General features: G+C 41.1%; 1 protein-coding gene across 4 annotated transcripts; it reads left to right on the plus strand.

Annotated features, from left to right (window-relative positions):
• Positions 1-1,870: 1,870 nt before the first annotated feature.
• Positions 1,871-23,949, plus strand: ccdc22 (CCC complex scaffolding subunit CCDC22). Of its 4 annotated transcripts, XR_013844549.1 has the most exons (17): positions 1,871-2,169; positions 4,850-5,027; positions 8,195-8,327; positions 8,542-8,648; positions 8,893-8,971; positions 11,562-11,731; positions 14,268-14,486; positions 15,355-15,546; positions 15,925-16,044; positions 16,654-16,770; positions 16,854-16,955; positions 17,034-17,141; positions 18,481-18,576; positions 21,961-22,020; positions 22,103-22,177; positions 22,311-22,661; positions 22,861-23,949. XR_013844549.1 is itself a non-coding variant. In XM_080015445.1 (16 exons), the coding sequence occupies exons 1-16, from the start codon at positions 2,120-2,122 to the stop codon at positions 22,422-22,424; spliced, it is 1,920 nt and encodes a 639-aa protein (XP_079871571.1). In that variant the 5' UTR covers positions 1,871-2,119; the 3' UTR covers positions 22,425-23,949. The 4 variants fall into 4 exon arrangements, 3 of the variants coding, with proteins under 3 accessions (XP_079871571.1, XP_079871573.1, XP_079871572.1); XM_080015445.1 differs by having other exon boundaries at positions 22,311-23,949; XM_080015447.1 differs by lacking the exon at positions 4,850-5,027 and having other exon boundaries at positions 22,311-23,949.
• Positions 23,950-24,023: the final 74 nt, after the last annotated feature.

Consider the following 24,023-nt stretch of genomic DNA (forward strand, 5'->3'; position numbering starts at 1 on the left):
TCACTCCTCACTGTTTAAAAAAAAAAAGAAAAAAGGAGAAAGCGTAAACCGAGGAACAACTTTCTATGCACATTCTGTTGCAGATTAATTCCCACAACACACACACTCATAAATATGGTGAGGTGGATACCCCCCTCTTGGTTTAGCAGTATAGCTTACTATAGATACAACAGGCAGGAAGTAATGTAGTGAGGTAAAGATTTGGAAAGCCGCCTTGAGCAGTTTGAACAACAGCACACTGCATCTGAAGTGGGCTGAAGTAACAGCAGATGGTACTGTGTGAGGACATTCCCATGTCTATTTGGGGAGACACAGTGGGATTATCGAGCTCAACAGTGACCGGCCACTTTTTGAACGGCTCAGTTTCCGGAAGTGAATTTCCCATTCATTCACTCCATTGACCAGAAAATTCTTCTATAAAGAGTTTTAAGCCTGGAACCAAGCCAACCAACTAAACTACAAGATGCGCCGTGATTCATCTCGTAGTTGGTTGGTGAGCTCCACCAACCAGAGACGTTGCAGTTATACTTTAGGATTGTGGTTAGTGTAATATTTCTCCATTACGTCAGAAATAAAACATGCTTTTCTTAAAACAAGGTTCATATTGTATGGACTTGTGGCTTCTACAGGAGCATATACCATCCTTTGACGATTTCATAGCCTGTGGTAAGTCTACCTTGGATGGTTATGACATTGGCTAATAATCAAAATCCTCAATTCAGAAATATGAATGCGATTTTAACTTCCAGAAATTCACTGTTAAGCAGTTGCTCTAGTGAGGCAAGTTTTGTTGCCTCAGTAATTTATATTTCTGTCTGTCTGTCTCTAAATAAATAAAATAAATACATTTACCCTGGCAATCTAAGCTTTATTATTTTGGACATGCTTAAATCATGTCTAAATCCAATATTAAAAAGGTATACAAATGTATTAAGGCATGCAAATTCTTGAGAATAGCAAATAATGAAAGCGTTGCCAGATTTAGGATAATTATTGTATTTTTATGATAATTTAGCCTTTTGTACGATATACGATCAATAATACAAAAAATAACCCCTAAATATACGATAATTTTGACATCAGAGTATTTTTTTTGCATAATAGTGAAATGGTACGGAACTAGCCTGATGTTAACTATGTCAAAAATGTATTATGAACAACTGACCCTGGATCTGCTATAAATTATCCAGTCAGGTACTGCTTTGACATGACTATTTGCAAACCTTGCAAATTAGTGTGCTAACACTTGAAATGTAACTTTAATTGGGCTGTCATTTCTCACGGTGCTTTCTTTCATATCAAAAACAAACAGGACAAGGTAGTCGTACATGTTGGCTAAAAGAGACTTTAACTTCCTACAAACGTACTGAACCATACTCAGCTAAAAAAATAGAATAAAACAAAACAATAGTTATATATATATATAGTGAATGTCATTGACGTGAGAGATACGGTCAGAGAGATGCTTAAGAGTGTTTTCTTAAAGAGCCAACATAACAATTGACAGTTATGTGTATGACCGTATGTACGTGTATGTGACAGATAAACTCTTGAACTTGAACTGAAAGGGCAGCAAACAGCTTTTTCCTCGTGGGCCCACGCCCATACGAAAACGCACGTGCCAAAACCTTTCTTTTACGATCACGCGACCCGTGTGCCGTGTGGCACCCTGGGAGTGCGAGTTCTCGCTCCCCTCATTTCCCCATGTGTCCTTCCGGTGGAATACTCCACCTCCCACAAAGCCACACGCACTTCCCACATGACTTCCTCCGCTGTCCCGACGAGAGGCAGAAATGACTGAATATTTACGAACGTAGCTGCCAACGTTCATCGGCAATGTCTTTATTTAACTCTCTACAGCAAATGTATTTGAGGCTAAGTTTATTTGCAACGAAGACGCCTAAAAGCATTTAATTAGGGGACTAAACTGTCCAGGTGTGAGCAGTGTCATATTCGCTGTAACTAGCAGTTCCCACTTGGTGCATGCTAGTTAGCTAGCATGCTGTTATCAATGGTCCAACATTCGTGTAAGGCGTAGCCGGCATCTCGACACCAGTTGTGCTGTCCCTACACCCCATCTCGGGCCACTGTCTTCTTGGAACAGCGAGAAACGTCCGCGATGGAGGAAGTTGATAAGATTTTGATTCACGCTCTGAGACAGACTGGCACGTACGTATCCATCGGCTTTTCATTGACACAGCTAAACCTGCTGCAGTTGGCGTAATGTATAGTCTCGTTCACTGTTCCCTTGGTGAAGGGTAACACAGATGAGAGTAACTACATCATTTGACGGTTGACACAAGTGAGTTGAATTCATTTTATATACTTTTTTATTTATTTATTAAGTGCCTTTCAAAACCTAACAAGGCTAACAAGGCACTGTACTTTGTGCAATGACAATAAAGTTGAATCTAATGAAAACATTAAAGAAAATATAAATCAAAATAGGAAGTTAGAAACAGAAGTACAGATAATAACAATATAAAACACATAAAACAATGCACAGAAGGAAAATACACATTACAAAACAATGTGCTTCCAATACATGGATGGGTTTTTTTTAAAGCTTCTTAAAAATATTCACCGACTGCGTTTTCTTGTTTTACAGCTAAGGGAAGATGGTTTCAGAGAGTAGGCGCTGTAACAGCAAAGGCTCCGTCATCCTTAGTTTACAACCTTGATTTGGGGACAGCCAGAAGGCCTTGTTCAGAAGACCTGAGAGCCAGACGACATAAAAGTTCAGAAATGTAACGTGGGGCCAACCTGTGTAGTGCTTTATTGGTGATTAAGAGAATTTGAAAATAAATTCTGTAGTGGATTGGTAACCAATGAAGAGCTGGAGCCGAAAACATATTTTAAGAAGAAAAGGCTGAAACAATGTCAAGAGGACTAGAATTGGGGCACATTTGGGAGACAATGGCTATGAGCTCTTCCAAAGAAATTGGGGCAAGCTGGCTCAGTAGAGAAACATGGGTCGGACAGTCAACCCCAGGGTTACAGGAAGGAAAAATTATAGCTCTCATGTGAGTGACCTTATCCACAAAGAATGATAGAAACATTTCACAGTTACCATTTGAAACGACCATTTCGAGGGGGCGGTGTCAGGGTTCACCAGTTTATCGATTGTGCTAAATAAAGCTCAAGGATCTTCTTGTTACAGTAAATCAGTTTGGGAGAATAGGCAGTTCTTGCTTCTTGCACTTTCTAATTAAAAGATGAAAGTAGTTCCTTCACGTAAATAAAGTGAACCTCCAGCTTAGTAATTTTTCCACCTACGCTCAACCTTTCTGCACTCTCTTTTGAGACGATGTATATTGTCATTCATCCAAGGGGGTGGGATCTCAGTACAAATCAATTTGTTTAGAAGGAGCAAGGTTGACAAACAGAGGTTGTTAAAGGAGCGGACTAAGTCATTGGTTTTGACCGGGAAAGCCATATCGTTGCTAAGTTTTGCATAGACAGAGGAGAAGTTGTCAGCAGTGTGGCTATTGAGAGTGTGAGAACTGGAAGTATGTTTGATTGATTGGACATCAGCATTATAAAACAGTAAAAAAATAATGCACTTATGGTCAGACACATAAGTTGTCAATACATAGAGCATTAAGGTTCAGATCCAAAAGTGAAAAACAAATCAAGAGTATGACCACGATTGTGTGTTGGCCCTTATACATATTGGGTTAAATTAAAAGACTGAGTTGTGCTTAAAAGCTCAACAGCAAGCTTATCAGATGCATCATCAACATGTATATTTAAATCACCAACAATCATAACTTTGTCAAATTCAGTTAGAAAGACATTATTTTACCAGGTGAGTGGTAAAACAACACGAAGAAGAGAGGATAAGCTGATCCAATCCTAAGCATAAGCGGCTCAAAAGTGTTAAACACTGATGTCCACAGTGCGGCACCTGAACTGTTTGAAGAAAACAGCAGCTGGGCCTCCTCCTCGACAGGACATCCTAGACACACTGACAAAGTCGCAGTCCGTGGGACACAGTTCAGTCAAGGCCATGTTGTCTCCACATTTCAACCAGGTCTCAGTTCTCAACAAGAAGTCAAGATCATGAGACACAAATAATTCCTTTAGGATAATGATTTATTACATCCCAACCCCATGTTGATTAAAGCCATCTTAATTGGAGATTTCGTGATGTCGGACTGCACTGCCAAGCCACGGGCAGCAGGTTCCTGAAGTCAACACCACCGGACTTGAGCGATTGTCTTTCCGGGGAAAGGTGGAGGGGAAGAACACTTGTGAGCAGAGATGGGCCGGAACCAGGCCAGTCTAACCACAGGGGAGTGCTTAGGCAGCGGTGGGCGCCACAGGTAATCCACAGGACCGCTGGTCATGAGATAGTCTTGCTGCCTTTGCAGCCAAACCAACAGACCGGCTCTTTTCCATGCACTTCCTTGGTCGCTGTCGGCGTCTCCCGGGCCTCCGGTGTAGTTGGCAGCCCGGATGGCAGATTTCCCGCGGGGTGGAAAGGTACGGAGGAGGCTGCAAGATGTTCTTCCCTGGGTCCCAACTACACAGCTCCAAGGCAGAATCACAGATATGCAACGACTTTTATAGTAAACTGGGGCGCGAACAGAACAACAATAAAAAGGAAGGGAGCAGTAGCTGTTGCCAAGAGGGCGGCCATGCCAAACAAAGGCGCCGTCACAATACTTGGTGCTGCATTCTTGGAAATTACAATGTCTAGTCAAAATTATTGCAATGTATTTATTGTACAATCGTTTTACAATATATCGCACAATTTGTAGTGCTTGTGTTTGTTCAAAATACTTGATTATGCATTTAAACACATTTGCTGAAACCATCTTATTTTATTTGTCATTACCCACTACAGGGAGGTGGGTGAAGATATACAGAGTGTCAAACAGTTCACTAGTGAGCTGATTCTGGAGGCGGTGGTGAGATGTGTGCGAGTCATCAACCCTGTACTGGGCGGTGGGCTGTCATCTTCTCTTCCCCCTGGCATGTCCGCCCGCTTCCGAGTGGGGATGAGCCTGGCACAGGCCTGTCAGGTAGGAGACCTGCATGTAAAAAAGGCTGTTTGGATCCCTTGGCTGCGGCTTGTAGCCTGGAATGGCATAAGTACTTACTGTCAGTAAGTAATTTCAGTGCTGCGTCCACATAAGTAGCAACAAGGGAATTATTAGGGTCCTCGTCCCACAGAATGTGTCACAAGGAACCTATTGTTATTGCTCTGTTTATTCTTATTCTTGTTAGGTCCTTATCTCCAGAATTTAGGATGAGGATCCGACTGTTATTGCTCTGTTTATGAGGGTCCTCATCTACAAAATGTAGGATGAGGATCCTATTGTTATTGCTCTGTTTATTAGGGTCCTCATCTACAGAATGTAGGATGAGGATCCTATTGTTATTGCTCTGTTATTTAAGGTCCTCGAGCTACAGAATGTAGGAAGGAGATCCTATTGTTATTGCTCTGTTTATTAGGGTCCTCATCTACAGAATGTAGGATGAGGATCCTATTGTTATTGCTTTGTTTATTCTTCTTCTTGTTTTTCAGCCTTTTGCGTCGGCTTTTTGGGCTCCTTAAGAAACTCAAACTCACAAAACTTTGCATACACATTAGTCCATGCCGGTTTTCCCATCGATATTATATGGGTCCCATGCATGGACGTGGCAAAATGGCCGACCAGGCCCTTTTTAAAATTAAAAAAAATCTTACCTATTCCCTTTTTACCATTTGAAAAAATCTCACAGAATTCAGTATACTTATGTTACATCACTAGACTAAATAAAAATAAAAACATTATTGCTGCCATTACCGAAACCCAACGGGAAGTTGGCCATATTGGATTAAAGGTGCAATTTAAGTCACTTTTTGGTCATTTTCATGCTTTGTACTTTCACAAACTCCTCCTAGGCCGTTTATCGGATTGACTTCAAACTTGGTGAGTGTCTACAAGACACATTTACGATTCAAAGTAATTAAATGATTTGGTTTTCGTCACACGGTATGGCATAGCCTTGAATTTCATTTTGGAAAAGGCACTGTTTACTTTTTTGACGCTTTTTGGTCATTTTCATGCTCCGTACTTTCACGGACTCCTCCAATCCGATTTATCAGGTCCCGCCGACACTTGCACTTTCAGGACCCGGTCAACGCTGCTTGCAGCTTTAATTATTATTATAACTATTAGAGGTATTGGAGACAGATGATCTGTGACGACCCCTAACGGGAGCAGCCTAAAGAAGAAGAAGAGATTACTATTAGGGGTCTAGTCCGGTCCAGATACCGTCGTATCTGGACCGGACTAGACCCCAGTACGGCAGTATGTACAGACATTGTTGAAGTCTTGTTAGAACCTGGACATTTCAGACATCTTGTCGTTCGAGTTTGTTCAATATTGATCTACATTTGGTGCACAACTAAGTGAAAAACTGTCGTAATTTCATTCGTTTCAGGATTTAAGATTCAACAGGTTTACTCGTCACATACATATACATACTTTCATATATGCAGTGAAATGTCAATGCAACGCACACGGTGATTACACACAATATGTCCTAGACTGAACGCAGTAGCTACCTAAGAAGTGCAAAGTTGGCCGGAGCGCAGGCGACCGCAGGGGGTGGCGCCACTATCGCCCGCAGACAGCTTTATGACATCATCCCAAGTTATGAAAGTCCAAGCTTCGTCTCTCGGAAGTTATTCCCCTCCTGCCACTTGCGAGTACGACATTTAGACAGACAGCTTGTGCTGCGTTTCACAGGACCCGAAAAACTGTAATATGTACCTAAAGCACTGACGTCAGCACTGACGGTTATGCCCCTTTTACACATGGTTCCAAATGACAGGGATAGCTTTTCCGGCACTGCTAGTGACTTTCACTATTCACACATGCAGCAACATTCAGAAATATTTCCGTCTTCTACCTTTTCACACATTCTGTGATAATGTTGGAATAGATGGGCCAAGGGACAGTCCAGTAGAAGTCACCCGGTGTGGTCCCGGTCCGCACCCCAGCGCCAGAGAGCGACAACAGACTCCGCAAAGGGGTCCACACCCCCCTGTGCACACTGCATTTGTTTACCAGCAGATCTTTACTGCCCCAATATGGTGACCATTTCGGACAATATTACCAACAAAAATACGGTGAGAATCGTGAACCTACTTGCAAACTCTCATTTTGATCGGTTTTCCATTTCGAATCAGAATTGTGACACTCCTAGTTCTAACAAATGGTAATTTCAGTGTCTCAATACTGGCTCCTCACCCATTTTTTAAGCCAATTGCAGAAGTTGAAGTGTTGCTTTGCACTTGTGTTACCGGTAAAACCAGACATTTTACAAACAAAGTAAAATAAAATACATCTAAAATAAAAACACAATGTTCTCAATGTGTTATTGAGAGGAACGGGGAAGATCAGCGGACGGAGATCGCGGCGGCAAATTACGCATGGAGAGGGAGACCAGGTCCCGATCGAGACCTGGTCTAAGGTCTTCTAGAGCCTTCCTTCTCTCCTCTCCACCCGTGATAAGTGAAATCTGACTCCGCAGACTGTGCTGCGACTCTGCTGTGCACACATGAAGCAGCCACTTTCACTCTATTTTGTTGCATCTGACTTAGTATTGATAGCAAGCTTAGTATTTTACAAATTTTGCAATTTTTTTTTTTTTATTTGATGAACATGGCCGCTGATACATGAAATTAACTAAATGTTTTTATTTGTTTTCAATGTAACCTGTGTATGCCTGAACACAGTGTAACACCACTAACTGCAACAACCCTACTTGGAGAGTGGAACCGGTACCGCATTGCCTCATTCAAGAGATCTGATAAAACCACCACACTAGGAATTCCTCTATTTAATGTAAATTAGCTAGATACGCTTTGGATACCTAACACTTTGTGCTGACTAAAGATGTAATTTGTTATTTATTTTATCTTGTGCGTTGAGTCCCCTTTTGTTGACCTAACTATTTCAAGCATGAGTGGGACTGCTGCAAACATGGTGAGACATTTCTAATTAGTCGTATCTCTGAGGATTTATACAGGAGGAAGAAAATAAAATAATTGATAGATAATACCATTGCAATCTGTACACCACTAATGATATGCAGGCCTGTATCAGACTGTCTGGCCGCAAAAAACGTTCCGGCAAATGTTCCCTTCGCTACCACATACAGTATAACTATAACACCTGATCGTGCTGCTTTCCAGGACCTCGGCTACAAGGGTGAGATTGGCTACCAGACCTTCTTGTACAGTAACGAGCCGGAGATCCGCTCCCTGCTTATGTTCCTAGTGGAAAAACTTCCCAGAGAAAGTGCCGAAGCCTCAGACCAGCCAGCAGGTATACCACAGTGTATATGTTCTGCATTCATCATCGTACATTTTCACAAGAGCCCTCACCCTCAGACAAAAATACTTGCACAAAGGGGGATCCGTACTCTCATTCTCTATTGAATTTCCACCTTGTACTGTAGCTTGTGTGTCTCTGACTCCAAGACCATGGACCTTCATGTACCATAACCACAGGTCTGATAAATGTCCTATTGCTTCGCCAGGTAAATCAGTGGTCCTCCAGAAATCCATTGCCAATAAGATCAAAGGCCAGCTTGCCCATCCTTGGCTCCCACCGAACTGCAGACTGCCCCTCCTTTGTAAAACACAGGTGACCTTCAATAACAACTTCAAAAGATCAAGTGGGAATAACGTGTGCTTCATGCCATTACAGCGTCAGACCTAGTTACGATGAATAATCACTTATGGCTGCAAAACTGCAGGTTAATGTTGAGAAACTTTAATTGCTGTACCGCTTGACTGTCAGTGTCCCTTTTTTTTTTTTTTTATAAAAGGAACTTGGATTCCAGACAGTATGGGTATTGTTTGTCTTTTTGTGTTTGTGTCTTTTTTAGAGTCCAGGACCATGTCACAGCTTCCGATCTCAAGTGCTAAGTTTACCGTACAGCAGTAAAGGAAAGAAGCTGTCGAAAGGTAGGCTTCTCTGACCAGCAGTAGTGTTCATTTCACTTGTAGGCGAACAAAGAGAATTGCATTCATTGAAGTCAAGGTTTTGCATGAAAGTAATAATAAGTGAAGTTTTAACTAAATGCTTACCAGTGTTTTATATAGAATGTGCTAATTAATATTGTCTGTAAGGGCTCGGTCAATTCCAAATGATCCTCATATTGTCTTTTAGTAATATTGTCATATGGCCAGTATGAATTCACCCAATCAAATTTATGAGTTTTTACAGGATTGTTGAAATTGTTTTTATTTAAAAAAAGGATCATTCACATTATGAGCATTATATCCTTTATTGTCCAAATTTCTATATGGATTATAATGGCAATGATTCGGCCCCTCATCACCTCATCGCTATCATTCTATGCAAGATATGTTTTTATTTCGTTCTTTAACCTTTCCTTGTCCTGCGAATTATTGAGAATATTTGAGTTCAGCTTCCAAATTGTAGACCATGGCTTTCTATTGAGATACCAAGACATGTATACAGGACTATGATTCGAAAGATCAATCGGTCCCATTTCACTATTCTATGCCGGTCTCTATTGTAAATTTAAAAATATCTGTTCTCTAATATGTAGTATAAGGGGGGGTAGGGGTTAATAGGTGTAATCCTGACTAGTCCGATGCAATTGTCTCAATTTCTATAATTCAGCTTTAAAATCTGGATTTCCACAAGAAGAGTCCAATCTTGGATTTAAGCATACATTAAAATCCCCACCACAAATCAAAATTCCCTGAGCTTTTGTAACCATTAAATCAAAAAATTTCTATAAAAATCACTAGTCACTATCTGGTGGAGCTTACGCATTCAGGGACTTCACCAATGTTCCTCCTGTTATCATTACAAATCTGCCTTCTCTGTCCTTGACCTCAGATGTATGTTCATGATTCCCTGTACCTGATAACAATATAGCAACTCCCCTCCTAATGCTCTGAATTGTATGAAGGTGAATTAACATGTGTGAAGCCCAGTCTCTTCATTTTAACGTGCTCTGCATTCATTGCGTCTCTTGTGGAAGCGTTGTTTGTGCTTTATCCTTCCTTTATTTAGACATGATTTTTTCCTTCTTTTTAAAGCATTTAAAAATATAGTAAATTATAAAATATTTAAAGTTGTTTGTTAAATCCAATATTTAAGATGAAGAATTTGCAACATGATTGTATTTGGAAAGAATCTCAACCTTTCATTAAAAAGTTGTGACAAGGCTAACAAACGTATTTATATGATATCCAGCATTAGTGTTAGCATAGCAGCTCCTAGCCACCCAAACAACTGGTGGTTGGATCTTCAGGTCAGAAGATCCAACCACCATTGATCTCATATGGCTATATTGAAATATAGCCATATGAGATCAATGGTGGTTGAACAAAATCATGATTAAAATGAGTCCTGTTACAGGGAGCCTGTTTGAAGTCAGAATTTTGGTCATGTAATCCCCTTCCATATTCTCTGGATAAATTCCCACTATATGGTAGATCTGTAGAAGCACTTGTACAGAAGACCTGTTGTAGTTGAGGAGAATGATGAGAATTAATGGTAGATCTCAGACAAGGTGGCGTGTTTACCAAACAGCCAAAAGTTGTCCCAAGGATTTTGGCCCGTGGCACTGAACTAATCCAATTTTCACAATTTGAGTTGACCGCAGTCCCGTGAACACCAAAATGCCAGACAGGGCATGACATCCTTGCTATTAACAGAGCTGGAAGGATTTCTTGGGGTAAAAAATTGTCTAGTTCGTGGATAAAATAATAATCAGGAGTACAGATTGTTCACTTTAAACCCTGTAATTTGAACTGATGTTTCACATATGCTCTTTCAACATTTATGGGTGGAGTCCATCCCATCCGTTTCGATTGACTGCTCATCATGAGAGGCACACGGCACAGTTGTTTTTGTCTTGTCTTTTTGTCCAGGACATCCCTCTACAAAATCAGACACGTCTGAGACCCAGGCTTATTGCAAATGTGGAGAAACAATATTTTTTGAAAAAAGAAGCATTTACATTTTGTTGTATAACAGTGATGATTGGGTCACCAACTATTACAGCCTCTGTTGTTATATGTATAGTTGCTTTAAAGTGGTAATCCATAAGATAATTAGTTAAAAGAAAATCACATTTTATACTCTTTTAGCTCGCACTTTTTAAGGAACAGCCAGTTTATGTATTTACGTTATGTATTGTGCTCCTTTATATGCTGTTTCCATTGATTGTGACGGGGTCCTACTTTCCCAGCACGAATGGAAAGATAGGGCATATACAAGAAGTGAAAGGTAGCTGCAGCAAAGTAAACTCAGTAAACTGTTGCTATGGATGAAAATTTAGAAAGATGATTATGGAGTGGGGAAAAAAAAGCTGTTGCAGTTTTGAATGGAATTCTGTGACAAACAGTGTCCACTCAGCATAGAAGGTTGTATGGATTGCTACATTAACTCTGGACTTAGTCACGTAATCATTGGACTGCAGTGACTAATTTAACCAAAAGAAAGCCACATGCATTGCAGTCATGAGAATACTTATATGCATGCACCTTTTCCTTTCTTGTCTCCATACACCAGAGTTGAAGGACTACCAGCGGGACATCTTGCTTCCTGTGACGGCGCAGCCCCCCCATTACGCCTCAGTGGCGCCATCGCTTCTAGAACAGCACACGGCCGAGCTCAGCGCTGCCCAGGACTGGGAGAGCGAATGGAACAGCCAGGGTTTACTCTCCCGTCTCACACCGGAGGTAGTTTGGCACTGATTCATCACGATTTATCCTCAACATGTTACCAGATTAGAGGTCCAGACAAATTGAAAATGCCATTTTTAAGTCAATTGTCATCATTTGTTATTTCAAAAAACGTTTTCTGCGCTGCTTCTCCCAGAATTTTCAAGCTACAGAGGTGCGAAATACATCAAATCGAGCAGCTCGATTGGGAATGGGGGGTTATTACTTTGTAGAAGGAGTCAACAATCATTTTTCACATAAATCCAGTTTTAGAGACATATTTTCTTCTGGAAATGTGTGGAGGAGGCATGTTTCCCCCAAACTCTTGGCTTGGGTGTGCCGAGACACAGACGCCGGAGAGCGATAGACGCTGGAGATTGACAGACGAAGCAGCAGAGTGCAGGGAGCGGGTCATTTACAAAGCTCATTCACTTGCGCCCATAAGAAACAAGAAAAGAAAGAAAGAAACAGTCTTTAATCATCACACGACACTCCACAACACATGCTTGCACACACACACACATGCTTGATGGTGGCCGGTGAAATGGCTCCTCTGCTTTTGACCCATCCTGGCTTGTCCTTCCTCCGGGGGCACAGCCAGGAGCAGTGGGCAGCATACGTGGACGCGCCCGGGGACCAGGTGATAAGTGTCCATCGCTGGTCAGACGATGATGGGTGCATGTTTTTGGTGGGGGTCCTTACTGACGTGAGGTGGAGGAAACCCCATGTGAACACGGGGAGAACATGCAAACTCCACACAGAAAGGCTCCTGTTTTTGGAAGATAACCCGCCTTTCTGTGTGGAGTTTGCATGTTCTCCCCGTGTTCACATGGGGTTTCCTCCACCTCACGTCAGTAAGGACCCCCACCAAAAACATGCACCCATCATCGTCTGACCAGCGATGGACACTTATCACCTGGTCCCCGGGCGCGTCCACGTATGCTGCCCACTGCTCCTGGCTGGCTCCTGCTCCATAAAGAGGATGTATGTAGACATATGCGTGCAACATTTTTATAAAAAACAATACATTTCTGCTGAAACACTGTACAGACAGTTTATAGACAGTCATTTTGGTGACACCGCACCCCTCCAGTGACACCACTGTGCTCCATGCACACAAGCTGTATTGGAATCATTTCCCAAAATAAGACTGTCAGACCATTCTGTTTTTTTGCTTTAAATCTTGAAATTATACAATATACTAGAATTGGTAAATGCAGAGAACTAATTTCCCTCAGAGAGATTAATAAAGTATACAAAAATATAATTTAAAACAAAAACAACCGCTGATGCTACATGTACTTTGCTCGTTCTGCTTAAGTTAAAGTTCAAGACATTATTTGTCAAATGCATATACATATGGTCATGCACTTGTTGCCTCTAATTTCACAATTTCTCAAAATAAAAATCGTATTCATGTATTCCTTCTTTCTTTCTTGTCGGTTTCTTAAAAAAAGAGCTAAAAATCGGCAATCGAATTGGCCCATTTACTTGTAAAAAAAACACAGCAATTGGAATCGGCCATGAAAAGTCATGATCGGTACATCCCGACTCAAGCTGAATGAAGCCCAAAAAAATATTTTGACTGTACATAACTTTCTAAATTCTTACCCAACTGGACAAGTCCTACATAAAACTGTTCATGAACCTCTTCTGTCTAGTTTAAACTGTGCCAGTTATACTTTTTGAGATAGAGATCAATGTAGCGAGGCATGTCCTCCAATGATTCTCTGAGGGTGTAAAGAGGGCGTCTGTCTTTCCAACCGACACACAGCTGACATCTGTAACTGATGAGTGGCCCCTTCGCTATAGTAACACCCAGGAGGGGCCAGCAGGAAGAGAAGGGGAGTGTTAGAGGAAAGCACATAGGGAGGGGCAAAAAAAACCTTATTTAGCCGGCACATTATAGGAAGCAGCCATTCAATTTGCGTGATGCATGTGCTCCTTTATATGCTGTTCCCATTGTTGGTGGTGGGGTCCACCTTTTAAGTATGGCCCGATTAAAAAAAGAAAAAAAGCTGCCACTTCTGGGACCAGAAGTGCGATGGATGTTATGGATTGCCACTGTAAACAAAATCAAATAGAATAAATATAAAGTAAGACGACAAAAGTAGGACACTGCAGCAACGGAACCTTTGGTTGGTATCAGGTTTTGGTATCAGAGCAGATCCAATGCTCTCCGTTTTAGGTTTTATTTGCCGATATGAGATACTTATTATGCCATCAGTAGTAAGGGGTAATGGACACATCTGAGTGGTGATATAATGCATATCCTCACTCAACAGTAATTTATTGCAGTAGTCATTTCAATAGACATTAAACTACTTAAATCAAATACTATTACATCACTGTTTCTGTTATCTTCCTCTATAGTCTTATCAACCAATATGTAATAAGCACAGGTGTGCGTTTCACATACTGTGCGAAAAATACACAAAGCTACGCCCTGCGGTGAATGTTACTGTGATAAGTCGTGGGCTCGATCTTGAGATGCACTGCAGTTTTAAACACTGACATTTCTGTTTTTCTGTTTTGGCTTTTTTTGATCCAACAGGAGTACCGCTTGAGGAAACAAAACCGTTTACACAAGCGCATCAAGGAGCAGCTGTGCTCGGCCGCTACTCAGCCCTCACACAGTGGCCCCCCAGGTGCCCCCCGCTCCATCTCTGACCTGTCAGAGCTGCTGCAGTCCTTCAAGGGCCCCACGCTCATGGAAGACCTCCTGACCAAGGGCACACACTTCACCCACACCCAGAGGTTTACCTTCACCCAGGTGAATTATACTCCTTATACAAAGCGGTTGGAGGAGCTAACAGTTTGTGTTTGTAAATTCGGACAATCTAATTATAGTAATTTAATTGACCCCGCTATAACATCTAATTGCAGTGTTCTGTCTCAGACGTCCTTGACTTAAATCTTTCAACTTGAACTTTGACTTTATGCTCAAACATAAAACGTCCAGCCTACGTAATTGATTAGGGCTACTTCCCATTTTTGGTCCATAGCGTGGGATGGTGATAGTATAAGTAAAGTATTGAAACCTGAATATTCTATACTTAATTTTGGTTTTGCTGTTGGATAGTTATTCCAACATCAAGATTTTGGTGCAAATGTTCGCTGGCCTTGTCCTTGAATTAGGCTCATTCAAAAATGGACCGTATCTTTCACGATATAGATGTATACATTATCACAATATTAATCAATCTAACTGATGTTGATCACATTGAACTCTTTGGTAACGGTAACGTTTGTCAGATCAAAACTACATTTAGAATAAAACACCCTATAATATTTAAATATTTTCAATATTTTAACCTTTTCCTTAACATACCACTTAAAGAAGATAAAAACATAATATTGAGTTATGCCCACCTCTAACTGGAGGCAAAAATTTGCGTAATCTGAGTTGAGTTTAGTACTTTTAACTCACTTGAGTTCTTTTTTTCATCAATTAAACTTGTAGTCAGGTACAGTATTTGGTGCGCAGTGGTCCTTTTACTCGAGTACAAATTCTTTATACATGCTCTCCACCTCTGCTAATTTGCAAAATTCCCAATTCCATTTGAAGAATACAAAAAGGCAGTGTGTTGATGATATGTTGCTGTGCTGTGCGTGCTTCTTTGTGCCTGCATGCGTTCCAGGAGCCAGAAAAGTTGGTCCAACAGATGGCTGCGGTGGCAAGCTCTATGCCCAGTAGTGGCCAGTCGGAGGGGGATGTCCAGGTTGGCCAGCAGGAGGAGCTGTCCTTGCTGCAGCAGCAGCTCCAGCAGCTGGCGCTCAACATTGACCAGCTGACCGAGGACACTAAACAGAACAACATCACCATTGCACAGGTGACATGCAACCACACAGGCCAAAGATTTTTTGTTTTTTCTTGAGCAGCAAAATGTGTGGATAAGCTGCACTGAAAGAGAATAATTTGAGGGAAACGGCGAACATAGACCATCTATGACCAGCTAGTTTTCTTTCTTTCTTTCTAGTTTTATCATTTTAAGCACCATATTTCACTATAATGGTATCCAGCACCATAAATGCTGCATTTTGAAAATTAGTTCTTTTTTGCAGCTTTTGCAATTTGAAAATTGCACTCTTTCAAGTTGCAATAGAAAAAGTTTGGATAACTTCCTGAAATTTAGGTTAATTCCATTAAAGCAATAAGAGGGTATTCTGGCCCGCTGCATCAGCATGACACAGCCGTGACCTCTGCACAGGTGCGGGACGAGTTGAAGCACAAAGAGGTGAGCAACCGAGAGAAGGAGGACACCATGTTGGTTAAGAAACAGACTGTGGACCTGTTACCCGACGCAGAGAACAACTTAGCCAAACTACAGGTAGGAGAACGGTCGTCTTTGCTTGTGACAAATGTAAAATGAGTGCAAAAGAGTCCCATATTTACAGAAAAAACATATAGTGTTTTGTTTTGGTTGTGAAAAGTTGAATCCAAATTATTTTGATGTGAAATATAATATCAACCCTCTCAGCCAGTATCAAAGCGGAAATAAGTCAAATATAATTACTAAAAAAAAGCGCTGTGTAAAGCGTAAAGCGCTGGAGAATTTGAGCTATATTATGAGATTTTATTATATATATTGACATTATTATTATTATTATTATTATTATTATCATCATCTGACCTATAAGACTATTAGCTGCTCAGTGTGAGAAGTATTTTCCAGATATTGTCAATTATGTAAATAAGTGCGCTTCCAGGAGGAGAGAGACAGCCATTCCCATCTACCTGTCACGGTGGAATGACAATAATGGCTCATTGAAATATTTAAAATCGAAATTCCCACGCTTCTAATTTTGAAGGTGTGTGTGTGTGTGTGTGTGTGTGTGTGTGTGTGTGTGTGTGTGTGTGTGTGTGTGTGTGTGTGTGTGTGTGTGTGTGTGTGTGTGTGTGTGTGTGTGTGTGTGTGTGTGTGTGTTCCACCCACAAGATGCTGGTGGAAGCAAGTGCCAAGCGAGTGGTGAACCTGGCGTCGCAGTGGGAGAAGCACCGTGCGCCACTCATTGACGAGCACCGCAGGCTCAAACAACTCTGCACTAATCAGGATGTAAGCCCATCGCTTGCGTGGTGCAGATGAACATCTCTTCGTTTAAGGCTCAGAAATCCAGAATTTGTTCGCACCCCCCACAGATGGAATCATCGAGGAAACTTTCTGAAGTCAAGGACCTGCATGACAAAATCCGTCAGTCTGCGGAGGAGGCCAAGAAGAAGGAAATTCTATGCAAACAGCTGGTACCAGTCCACTTTCAGTTGATTTGGTTTCCCCCCCACATTGCAGGCTTTTGCTCACCGCCTCTCTCTCACAATCAGATGACAGAGCTGGAGAACCTCCCAAAAGATGTCTGTCGCTCGGCGTACACCCTGCGGATCCTAGAGATTGTTGGCAACATCAAGAAACAGAAGGAGGAGATCACAAAGGTACCAAACCAAAAAAAATGCTTCCCAGATTAAGCACTTTTGCACTTCTGCATTTTTTAAGTGTCTCAAAATTCCCCAAGATACTTGTCGCATTTACAATCTCTTAGGACTGACTGACCCATGTTCAACTGCTTTTTCTCTTCAAACCTTCTCAACTTTGGCCTTCAAAGTTCTCGTTTGAATATTTGTTTCTACCACCAATATCCACACTAAACACACCCTGATTTGCAATGCTGGGCCACTGCAAGTCAGGTTGTATTTGACTAAAGATGGAATTGAACTAAAATGGACTAAAACTAAGATGGACTAAAACTAAAATAGGCTTTTTTTACCCCAACTGAACATTTTCCTTGATTCAAAAAGTCCTCTAATGTAAATGAGTAAATGTGATTAAGGCTAAGGCCTGTCACATACCCTCCCCAAGACAACGCGAAAAGCAATGCAAGGGGCGTTACCTGCACTCTTGCAGAGCAAATGTATGCTTTGTGTTTTGTGTGAGTTGTGTTTTGAAACTCCTGTGGTGCAATTCCTCCTGCTTCCCATAGAGGTGCTAAATACAAATGCAGGTACTCCTCACTTAACGACCTACCTATTTTTTGACCGTTTGGACTTAAGACCAGCTCTTTGACCAGTCTGTATTGCACGCTGCGTACAATACCGCGGCGTTTCAGCGTCAAGCATCTCATTGGGCATCACCGTTCTCAGTCTCAGTCTCGCAGTCTGTCAGTATTCACTACTTACTGTGAAATAACATGGGTCCTAGCTTATCTACCAATTAATTTAACGACCTTGTTGTGGGAACGAAACTCAGTTGTTAAGTGAGTAGTACCTGTACTACTCTACAAACAACACAACTGAAGAGGTAGCCGTTTCCGGGAAACAACAATTTAAATGGCAATGGCAGCAGCAGAAGACGAGTGACTAATATTCTCCATCTTGTGTTCTTGTTGTATTTAAATGATCAACATTTTTAAATACCCCTCCTCATTGCTTCCTCCTACCAAATGATTGATTTTGGTGAATCCTTGTGGATTAGCCATTTATTATTCTGGCAAGTCCCCAAAAAAGGTATGTAAGCAAAAGAGTTGCATAAGGTCATGTACCTGCGTTTGCCTATTGTAGCTTGCGTAGGGCTTGTAACAAGTCTAAAGCTAAAGACCGTTGCTCACCAAACCCTTTGTTGGGTTTGTGCTGTGTGAATATCAAATGTTGTGTTTTTTTGGGGTTTTTTTTAAGTTCATATCACTTTCCATCATAAAATCATCACATAATTGAGTCACTAAAGATGGGAAAAGGCTGCAACATTTGGATATATATTATCACTTGTGCTTGTTTGTAGATTTTGTTAGACACCAAAGAACTCCAGAAGGAGATCAACGGCCTGACGGGGAAACTGGACAGGACCTTTGCTGTAACTGATGAACTGGTCTTCAAGGTAGGCGGGTAATGAACACAAAGACTTGAACGGTGGTTAGCAATTTTCCAAACCAGGCGTATTAAATTGTCAGACCATCAATTCAAACTCTTTATGGCCTCACTGTCACTGTACTCTGCTGCAGTGTCTGACTTTTTAGTTAGACACAGTACAGTGGGATAAACATTTAAGCATAAATAAATAAATAGATAGATAGATATAGATCTATCTATCATAGATCTCTTCACAGGTGCTCTGAATGGCACCTCTCAAGGGGTGGGATATATTAGGCAGCAAGTTAACAATCAGTTCTTGAAGTTTAAGTGTTTTGGAAGCAGGAAAAACGGGCAAGCGATCTGAGTAAGGATCTAAGCGACTTTGACAAGGGCCAAATTGTGATGGCTACATGACTGGATCAGAGTATCTCCAAGGAAGATGGGATCATGGGCTCATTGATGCGTGTGGGGAGCGAGGTCTATCCCGTCTGGTCCGATCCCACAGAAGAGCTACTGTAGCTCAAATTGCTGAAAAAGTAAATGCTGCTATGATAGAAGTGTCAGAACACAAAGTGCGTTGCAGCTTTCTGCGTAAGGGTCAGAGTGCCCATGCTGACCCCTGTCCACCGCCAAAAGCGCCTTCAATGGGCAAGTGAGCATCAGAACTGGACCATGGCACAATGGCAGAAAATTGGCCTGGTCTAATAAATCACGTTTTTCTCTTACATCGTGTGGATGGCCGGGTGCGTGTGCAAGAACAAGCCCAATCCTCTGGGGCCCCACCTTGCAACTTACAGGACTTAAAGGGTACCCATTATGCTTTTCCTTATTTTCTGTCAAAATAAGGAATAATAATTACAATGTCAGATGTTCATATTAGACATGGCCAAAGTGTCAAATAATTAAGCAGACTAATGACAAAGTAATCACTGTGAGCAAAACGCTCAGGCTTCAAAACGCTCGCTTTTCAAATGTTTTTTCTACTCTGCACGAGCTGACATCAACTCGTTACGGATTTCCTAATATTTTAATCTGCTCCATCCGATCCACTGTGCATTTATTCAAACAGAATCATGACACCCCTATCCATTACGCATTTGGGCTTCGCTGCGCGTGCTCGTTTCCCTAAATACTGTGTTTTATTGTGGATGTATTTTAAATGTTTTATTTTTTCTGAACGTTTACATAAAACACAAAATCTGGGGCAAGTCCCGGTGCATCCCGGGTGCGGTGTCCGTGTCCCTCCAGCTTTGAGACAGCAACCAAAGTCGGAACAAACGTTGAAATGAGGCCTTGTAGATCTAATATGAGTTAAGATTCAGCAACTAGAATGCTTATTTCTCGTGTCAAATTTTTGTGTCAAATCAGAGACAGATTTTGGCGGATTGATGAGGTGAAATAAGCGAAAGTTGGGTAGTAATTAGAACAAAATCCAAAAGCCAAGGTCAAACGCCGTTGGCCTCGGGAGGGTTGCTCCACCCACTGAAACAGTCTGTTTTCAGACAGGGTGGATTGGACGCATTTTAGAATGGCTAGAATGCATAATATGATTGGCATTTTCAGCAAAAAAAATTAAAAACATGTTTTGGGGACCTCAGAGAGCTATATGAACTTGTTTAAAAAGGAGCATAATAGGTCTGCTTTACGCTGCTGCTAACGTCTTGGTGCCAGAAACCACAGGACACCTTTAGAGATGTTGTGGAGTTCATGTTAGAAGGTTTATCTCACAGAGCCTAGGTGATTACCCCCCCCCCCCCCCCCCCCCCCGATTTCCCTAGAAGCTGGAGTATCTCTTTAAGAAGAATGTGAAATGGTTAGATGAGAGGAGATGAGGTAGACAGTGAAATGTGAGAAATTCCTCAATCAGCGACTTCTGTTCTGCCACAGTCAGCACCAGATGATACACGTGCTTGAGTTGCCGCACGGATACAAGCACTTCCTGCCTTATGAGTCTTTTAAAATAACTGTTTTCAGATCAGTTCTCACTGTTACAGATCTCTTGTTAGGTTAATGTGAATGCCGAATAATCCGATTTGTGTTGGGGTGCGATTATGTCTGAGCTTTTTGCCCTTCTCAACTGGCAACGTGAGGCCACTCTTCACAAGATGAATAATAAAGAAACTCTGTCAGGCAATCAATCGCTTTATTGTGTAGGATCAGAAAATCAATATTGATACAATATTTTTGGCATGTGTAGGCCTAAAATTCCATGGCCTTCAGATTTATTGTACATAGTGCAAATGCTATAATCAACGTTCAGAAGTGTGCATGGACAGGGTGCCTAAGCTGTATGAAAAAGTATGGAATTTGATTTGAGTAATTTCCAGATCTGGATAAGTATGGGGAAATTCAGTTTCCCCATACTTATCGATTTCTGACTATGGAAAAAATAATTGTTTCCAGATTATTGACCCTATTCTGTCCTAAAGTATAAAATTCTGAATTAAAAAAAAAATTAATTGATCATACAAGCAGAGTGTTTTTCATGGTGTTTGTTACAGGCAGCCAGTGCAGCCAAAATGTTTACCACTGTGTGAGAGAGCACAGGCCGGAACAAACATGATGTTGTCGCAAGCTAGGCAAGAAGTATGGTGTGCGACTGAACGCACACTCCTACACAATGCTGCCTCTATGTCTGTATATCACAAAACAGCTCTGCCCCAAGAGCCTTATAACTACCAAATCTGGCCATCAGCGACCAAATTAGTTTAAAATAAAAAGCGGCAATGTCTTTGAATTGCATAGATACATAGCATCACATCTAATTTTCAGTTCTTATTTATAAAAGACTAAAAAATATGGGGGGAGCAATAATCAGTATTAAGGGAAAATAACTATAGGTTAGTTTACCTGCTCTTTGGGCAGAGATGTTTGACAGTGGAAAGTTGTCTAACTTTCTGCGTAGGGGTATGGACCTATTGGACACAATGGGTAAATGGTGCAAGTTTTCTGGCGGCTTGCTTGACAATTCCTGGTCGAACTTGTCTGGGTTTGGTGTAAATTGATTTGTATGAGCTGCAGTACCTAGCTACAATCTGGCAATTATAGTAACATAATAAGCTAGCACACATTGTCAGAATGTAACATACTTGTTAACAGTTGGATTTTAAAATCATTTATTTATATAATAAATATCTAGCTATTTGTACTTAGATGTGAAATATAGTCTGAAAAATTTAGAGGAGTCTGGAAAAGTATGGAATTTTGAAATTGAAAATGTGTAGGAACCCTGCATGGAGATCTTATCATATAAATAAACACAAAAACAAACTTGCGCTTAAGTGAAAGGTGTTAAACCACTGGGCCCTTTCAGAATAGATGCGGCAGGTGCCGGTCCTGGATTTCACAGAACTGGACACAGGTATAGCGATTGAGCCGAATTTAAAAACTAATAAATGTTTTCTTGCAGGACGCCAAAAAAGACGAATCTGTCCGAAAGTCCTACAAGTACCTGGCCGCCTTGCATGAAGTAAGGTCAAGCGTACTCCCATCCTTTATCTGATGCATGACGGGGTCTTCTACCTGATTTACCTCGTGTTGTCTCTTCATAGAACTGCAGCCAGTTGATTCAGACAATTGAAGACACTGGGACAATATTGAGGGAGATTCGAGACCTAGAGGAGCAGGTAGGATGGCGTTTTGATCTCCCAGCGAAATGCTGCAGTCATGCTGTGAATTTTTTTTTTTTTTTTTAATAAATAATAGTGCCCAAGGGAAACAGTAATGCTTGTCCAGTTACAGTTACATGGCTTTTGACAGATTGAGACTGAAAACGGCAATAAGACTGTGGCTAACTTGGAGAGGATCCTGGAAGATTACAAAGCCATTCGACAGGAGAACTCTGCACTGGCGGCCAAAGTACGAGAGGGCTGAAGTGACCATAACCCACCCAAACAACTGCGTGTCAAACTGAACAATTGGAGATTTCTGTTTTTGTTTTTCTGGTGTAACTGTAATTCACTTGATTTTGTTTTTTCTTTTTTGGATGCACAAAAACCCACGGTAAATGGAAAGGACATTTGTTGGAATGTGTCTGAGGCTATTTTCCCGCTCTCCGTGACACCGCAGTCTGGTATCGTAGATTCTGTAGATAATCGTCAAACGCTGGGGGTAAGCGACAAGGGATGCCTTTCCACTTTTTGTACTCCAGAGTTTATATGCATTCCTATCGAATGTATGAAACGCTTTCATCCACAACAAATGTTTGCGTCGATCAGAAATTTCACCTGTGGTTTGAAACTAAACCACAGAAATCACCCCCCACCTAATCCTGATTATTATTTTATTTTTTACTTTTTTGGCAACATAGGGGAAGTCATCGCCGATTTTGGTGCCGTTCCACTATTGAGGTTGGCAAGCGAAATTTGATTTCACTGCATGTGACTATTTTTGCCTCAAACAGCAAAATCAGGTTTCTGAAAATGTGTGAGCCCTTGACTTTGATACTAATTTGATTGTTTTTTATGTTGGAAATACTGAGATAACTTCACTGATGCTCAAGAGATGAACGACCCAGGTATCCAGCTACATAATGGTTAAATATTCGATACCATCACTGGGATTCAACAAGTAGATAGAGGTACTGAATTTTTATACCCAACCGCACTTAAAGCGTGATAATGACCCTTAATTAAAAAAAATGCCTTAAAACGGGATCTCGCGCCAATGCCACCAGCAGGGGAAATAAAAAAAGTACCTTGCCATAGAGGAAAATTGACACCCAATATTTAACGATGTGATGTCCGCCTCCATTCTGCATCTTTGTGAGACTGATGCGGAACATAACAGGAAGTGGCTTTTTCCCCCCCAAGTTCACTGCAATGGTCTTTATATTTGATTAACTAACTTAATTAACCCATTTTGGTGGTTTAGCATGGCCACAAGTAGTCCCCGCCATTGTTACTAGGATCCTATAAGATTGTCTTTGCTTTTTATCACGTTTATACGCCGCAAATTCAAATGCTGCTTTGGAGTCCCGTCGTTGACTCAGTATTATTTTGTTCTCGAGTCTTGGAGCCTCGTTCTGACTTTTTAATGGATCAAATATGGTATATGATAGAAATAAGAATGATTGTCAGTCTTTAAAACGATCTTGCCTCATTGCCTATTAACTGACTTGTAAATTAAAATTGAAAAGCAGAAAACCCAGTTGATGATTTTTGTTGTTGTTGGCCACAGACTCCAAATGATTCGATATCTGCCACTCGGGCTCAAATTGTGACTCCAAAGCATCTCCATTAATCAAGTGGTTTGAAAATGGTGTATTTAAATAGATGTACGGGTCTGTTTGATCACTTAACATGTAGGTGTATCAGGATACAGAGATTGAGAAGAGAGATTTGAATATTTTGTTCAAAGTGTATATATGTTTTTACAATATCTGAAAACCTGCAGTAATTGGTATATTTTTAATGCATATAAAGATCATGCTAATTTCAAACTGATGCCTGCGTGATCTCTTGATATCCGCGT

This window comes from Zeus faber (genome assembly GCF_960531495.2).
Source record: "Zeus faber genome assembly, chromosome: 15".
Lineage (NCBI taxonomy): Eukaryota > Metazoa > Chordata > Actinopteri > Zeiformes > Zeidae > Zeus > Zeus faber.